At 40.6% G+C, this 6,277-nt stretch overlaps 1 protein-coding gene across 1 annotated transcript; it reads left to right on the forward strand.

The window, feature by feature from the left end:
* The first annotated feature begins 1,638 nt into the window (after positions 1-1,638).
* On the forward strand, positions 1,639-5,986 carry LOC149036604 (uncharacterized). Its single transcript, XM_089189448.1, has 2 exons — positions 1,639-5,191; positions 5,624-5,986. The coding sequence occupies exons 1-2, from the start codon at positions 1,647-1,649 to the stop codon at positions 5,688-5,690; spliced, it is 3,612 nt and encodes a 1,203-aa protein (XP_089045574.1). The 5' UTR covers positions 1,639-1,646; the 3' UTR covers positions 5,691-5,986.
* Positions 5,987-6,277: the final 291 nt, after the last annotated feature.

Raw genomic sequence — 6,277 nt, forward strand, 5'->3', positions numbered from 1 at the left:
CTAATAGAAATTTTATTGTCCTTTACAATGAATTTCCGGTGACTAAAAAGGCATTAACACCAACACAACTGTAAGGGGGTAGATTAAGGGTAATTCGGCCAAATCTTGCAGGCTTTTCTTTTTATCCAGAAGTTTAGTGACATCACCTTGGAAAGGTAAATGCAATCGACGGTAGGGCATCATGTGGACAATTATATTTACTATATTTGTTTTCAGGGACATTCGTCTGATAAATGCACTCATTGCTTTTAAAATGAACAATCTTTGCAAATGTTGCCATATTCCCGAATGTCAATAACTTACATCTGTGATCATCTCGGTAATGAACCAAAAGAACGGTGTTTCAATAAAATCGAGCGAGGGAATTTCCAGTACAAACATTTTGGACGGTACATTATTTAAACTGTAGAATAGTTCTCAAAAAAACCAGAGCAATTTTCTCAGTAATCAATCTTGTATTATTCATGAATAAGAAATAAAATAGAGTGATCCGAAGGGCCTGCATTGCAAATACATTTTGACAGCCGGTATAAAAAAATCAATAAACTAAGAATGGGGAAACTAGAACTTATATTGTGGACTATTCCTTTCTGATTTCTTTCTGATTTCTTTTGATGTCCATGGATTTTTCATTAGCTGAATTTGCATTTTTTTTCTTGTCTTTTTTGTTTGTTTTTAATCAAAGCGAATAATGCCTCAAAAACAAATCAGCGAGTCAGGCTATGACACATGACAGAAGTTTGTTTCCTTTGAGAAAAGGTAGCTTCCTTACCTCACAATACATGATATAACCAAGCCTCTTATTCTTCAATCTTCTTCATTGATTGAATCAATGAGCTTCATTATCAATTAAGAAGGGACTCTCTTTTCCCATTTCTTTCTGTTTCCGGTTTCCTAATTATCTGCCTTAAGAAAGTTGAGACACTGGGAAGAGAAATTTTTTTAGTTTCCTCATGCGATAATCACTTTGAAACCTTCAACATTCCCTCCCTTCTCCTCGAGCACCCCACAGGCATTTGATCTTCATCCAAGCCAAAGAGGGTGGGGGGGGGGGGGAGGGGATTTTAACCCTGCCTGACTGGCGTTAGGGAATTTAAGGAACCTGTCCGTAGGTTCTTTTTCCTCTACTTCAGACTCCTGTGTAGACCATTCAAATGACGAAGGTAAATCCATGGAAAAATTCTCTAACTAACCAAATGAAAGTTGAAAGTCTTGAATTCTGGAAGAGATCTTAAACCTAAAAGTCTTACTTCCTCTAACAATCTCCTAGATAAAGTTTTTATTTCCAACTTTTCATTCGTAATTTGGTGTTGTTTCCTCTTTCGAAGAGGCTTTCCTCTCTTTGTTTATTAATATTTAACCTCATGACATATCAATTCCATCTCCTATTTTCTTTCAATAATTCAAATGTTTCACATTTGTTTGTAAATCCAAAGAGGGCATGCACTGACGTTGTTATCCCACGTACAAACCTACTTTTCCCCAGCCCGTTTTTGTAACTTAACATGTGTGTTCCTGTTTGAAGTGACTCGTTATTAATCAAGATTATCGACCATTTAGTATTGTGTTACTAAAAATAATGTTTTTCCCTGATAACAGTTGAGGATTGCAATGGAAACCTAACAGCAGAATCCATGACACCTTTCATGAGCCTCGCCTTATTTGTTGCCCTGTTCTTGCTCAACTCAGATCGCATTCAAAAAGCCATTGAGATATGCAGCGAATGTTTGATTTTGCTAAATGGCACCGATCAAAACAGCAAAGACCAATTTGACTCAGCACTGCTACAATTTTACAGCGACATCTATACCATTCTTTTCAGCGCTTATCGTCATATCTATGACTACATAAGTGCGGAAAGATACGGAAGGAAACTGTTTGACTTATACAGAGGATACGGAATTATGCTATATAAACTTAGCGAAAGCCTAAAAGCAAAGAAATATTTTGAGAGGGCCCTTGCCATAACAACCAAAATTGCCGACAGACGAGGGGAAGCATCATGTTATGGAAACCTAGGTACTGTGTTTACGTCGCTTTGCCAATACGACAAGGCTGAAGAGTATCTCCAAAAAGCGCTTGTCATCACAACTGAAATTGGTGACAGACAAGGGGAGGCAACTCACTACGGAAACCTTGGTACTGTGTTTGCGTCGCTTGGCCAATACGACAAGGCTGAAGAGTATCTCCAAAAAGCGCTTGTCATCACAACTGAAATTGGCGACAGACAAGTGGAGGCAGCTGCCTACGGAAACCTTGGTACTGTGTTTAAGTCGCTTCGCCAATACGACAAGGCTAAAGAGTATCTCCAAAAAGCGATTGTCATCAGAACTGAAATTGGCGACAGAGAAGGGGAGGCAACTGACTACGGAAACCTGGGTACTGTGTTTAGGTCGCTCGGCCAATACGACAAGGCTGAAGAGTATCTCCAAAAAGCGCTTGTCATCACAACTGAAATTGGCGACAGACAAGGGGAAGCATCATGTTATGGAAACCTAGGTACTGTGTTTCTGTCCATTGGCCAATACGACAAGGCTGAAGAGTATCTCCAAAAAGCGCTTCTCATCAGAACTGAAATTGGCGACAGACAAGGGGAGGCAGCTGACTACGGAAACCTTGGTAATGTGTTTGAGTCGCTTGGCCAATACGACAAGGCTGAAGAGTATCACCAAAAAGCGCTTGTCATCAGAACTGAAATTGGCGACAGAGAAGGGGAGGCAACTGACTACGGAAACTTAAGTACTGTGTTTACGTCGCTTGGCCAATACGACAAGGCTGAAGAGTATCTCCAAAAAGCGCTTGTCATCAGAACTGAAATTGGCGACAGAGAAGGGAAGGCAACTGTCTACGAAAACCTGGGTACTGTGTTTAGGTCGCTTGGCCAATACGACAAGGCTGAAGAGTATCTCCAAAAAGCGCTTGTCATCAGAACTGAAATTGGCGACAGACGAGGGGAGGCATCATGTTATGGAAAACTAGGTACTGTGTTTAGGCCGCTTGGCCAATTTGACAAGGCTGAAGAGTATCTCCAAAAAGCGCTTGTCATCACAACTGAAATTGGCGACAGACGAGGGGAAGCATCATGTTATGGAAACCTAGGTACTGTGTTTAAGTCGCTTGGCCAATACGACAAGGCTGAAGAGTATCTCCAAAAAGCGCTTCTCATCAGAACTGAAATTGGCGACAGACGAGGGGAAGCATCATGTTATGGAAACCTAGGTACTGTGTTTACGTCGCTTGGCCAATACGACAAGGCTGAAGAGTATTACCAAAAAGCGCTTGTCATCAGAACTGAAATTGGCGACAGACAAGGGGAAGCATCATGTTATGGAAGCCTAGGTGCTGTGTTTGCATCGCTTGACCAATACGACAAGGCTGAAGAGTATCTCCAAAAAGCGCTTGTCATCAGAACTGAAATTGGCGACAGAGAAGGGGAGGCAAATGAATACGGAAACCTTGGTACTGTGTTTAAGTCGCTTGGCCAATACGACAAGGCTAAAGAGTATCTCCAAAAAGCGCTTGTCATCACAACTGAAATCGGTGCTAAGGATTTGGAAGCAACAGTTCTTGGAAACCTTGGAATTTTGTTTAGCACTGGTGGTGATTTTGAAGCTTCTGAAGAATGCTTGGAGAAAGCTTTATTCATATCCAGAGATATTGGAGATGGAAGAACAGAGTTTGAAATCCTCGAAGGTTACGCCGTTTTGTATTTATATCAATATAAAATCAAAGACTCCCTGTCGTGTCTTCATCTGTGCATTGAAAAGTATGAGGAGCTGAGATATTTCTTGGGCGCCAATGATCAGTTCAAAACATCATTTCTGGAGGCCACAGGAATATTTCCCTACAAGCTGCTTTGTACTTTGCTTTGTGACACCGGAAATGCTCGGGATGCTCTTTATGTTGAGGAGTTGGGTCGAGCTAGAGGCCTATCAGACTTAATGGCAGAGAAGTACTCGGTTGAAACGCACATCTCTGCTAATCGACAATCTTGGTTTGGCATTGAGGACATTTTAAGAAAGATAAGAAACTGTACTTGTCTGTACATTTCTTATTTTCAGAATCGTCTGCATTTGTGGATCTTGAAAACAAGTGGAGTCCTTCACTATAGAAGAGTATCACCAGAAGAGAATCTAGTTCAGGCTGGGTTACCCAAAGATTTGTCTTTGAGTCAATTTTTGGATTATAATTTCCGGAGTCTTGGTATTTTGCTCACTAAAGATTGTGAAGATCGGTCTTTAAATACGATTAAATTGCAACCTCTCTCCCCCGCGCAAAAGAGCTCAGCAAGATTGCGACTCGTGGAGGAGGATGAGGACGAGGACGAGGACGAGAAAGTGATTTCAAGTCTACATTTGTGTTACAAAATGTTCATTGCCCCCGTTTATGAATTGCTTGATGAGCCTGAAGTCATTATTGTTCCTGACCGCAGGTTGTACAAAGTTCCCTTCGCTGCCCTGAGTGAAAAGGAGGGAGCCGAATACTTGTCAGAGACTCGTAAGATCCGTATCATTCCTTCGTTGACAACACTCAAGAACATTCAAGATAGTCCAGAGGACTATCACAGCAACACTGGTGCCTTGGTAATAGGCAATCCCAAGGTTAATTGGCTGCAACCATTGCCAGGTGCAAGAAAGGAAGCGGAGATGGTCGGACGACTGGTGGGTGTTCCGCCTCTAGTTGAAGAGAAAGCAACGAAGCAGGCGGTACTCAAGCGGATAAGTTCAGTGAGCCTGATACATTTTGCTGCCCATGGTGACGCCGAAAGGGGAGAAATTGCCCTCTCCCCCGTTCCTACTTCCAACAGTGGAAACGCTACCCAACCAAAGGAAGATTACATGTTGACGATGGCTGATGTCTCACGAGTGAAAGTCAGAGCCAAACTGGTGGTACTTAGCTGCTGTCACAGTGGAAGTGGAGAGATAAGAGCCGAGGGAGTTATAGGAATTGCCCGTGCGTTCTTAGGATCCGGTGCTCGCTCGGTGTTGGTTGCGCTATGGGCCATTTCAAATTCAGCAACAGAGCAGCTGATGAGTCGGTTCTACGAACACCTTGTTAAAGGAGAAAGTGCCAGTGAATCCCTTCATCAGGCCATGAGGTGGATGAGGAAAAACGGCATAACCAATGTGTCTGAGTGGGCTTCGTTTACGCTGATTGGGGATGATGTGAGACTCGAGTTTGACAACCAGCGGCAAGATTCGGTGAGAACAGGTATTTCATAAATTAAAGTTAAATTAGATGTGAGGATGGTTATGACTTACTGGTCGTTGACCGGATGGGGATCCTCTGTTACCTTGAACATCAAGGCTAGTTTAATATCTATCTATATATACATATATATATATATATATATATACATATATATATATATATATATATATATATATGTACATAAATATGAATATATCTATATTTACGCACACTTTTTTTTCCTTTTTGAAGAGTTACTATCTCCACTCTCTGGTGTAAAATATAGAATCTCACAGATGCCTCTCTATCAATGAGACACAAGTAATAGCCAATTATTTTTATATATCGTGCTTGGTGTAATTGTGTTTGCTTTATATCCAAAATATTAATTGAGGTAATAACAAATTGGGTTATTTCAAATTTTTTCTTGCAGGAAAAAAGACCCCGATAGAGTAAATAATGACAAGTACTCGAAGGGAACAGAGTTAAAAGACTTTTAGATGGATAAATTAAATAGAAATAAGTAGAGAAAATACTCTATCCGGTATTTCATCGACATTAAAAAAAAAGAGCTATCCCAGGTTAGGGGAGATTTATTCCAATTTTTGGTGCTTTCTTTTCTGATATTCTCAGGAGGAGGTACTGGTTATGTACTCACCATTTTTTATGTTTTTCACGCAAAAATTATATTCTGATATAATAGGCACGAAACTGTTGACCTACGTAAGGCTTTTGAGTAAAACGAATTCAGTAAAGTTAAGACAGTGGTTTAAGTATTAAACAAACCACTAAAATCTGGTTTAATTTTTGTGTTTTCAAGCCTTTTGTAAGGTTTAGTTATTAAGAATACCTTCCATATTTGTTTTTGTTAATATACGGGTAACTGCGGAGAGATTCGTTTATACTAGCTCAACGCCTAGCAGGAGTCGTGCCGGCACGTAAACACTTTTTAAGTGGCGTTAAGATAGGATTCGCAAAAGGAGAAGCGTTGCGCATCCTAAAAATAAGTCCGAAGCACTTCACATTTAAAAAAATCGTACAGAGCTTAAAAATACGACTTAAAGAGGGGAAAGAGGATACCTGACGA

Source organism: Pocillopora damicornis, chromosome 12, assembly GCF_964200805.1.
Source record: "Pocillopora damicornis chromosome 12, jaPocDami1.2, whole genome shotgun sequence".
NCBI lineage: Eukaryota > Metazoa > Cnidaria > Anthozoa > Scleractinia > Pocilloporidae > Pocillopora > Pocillopora damicornis.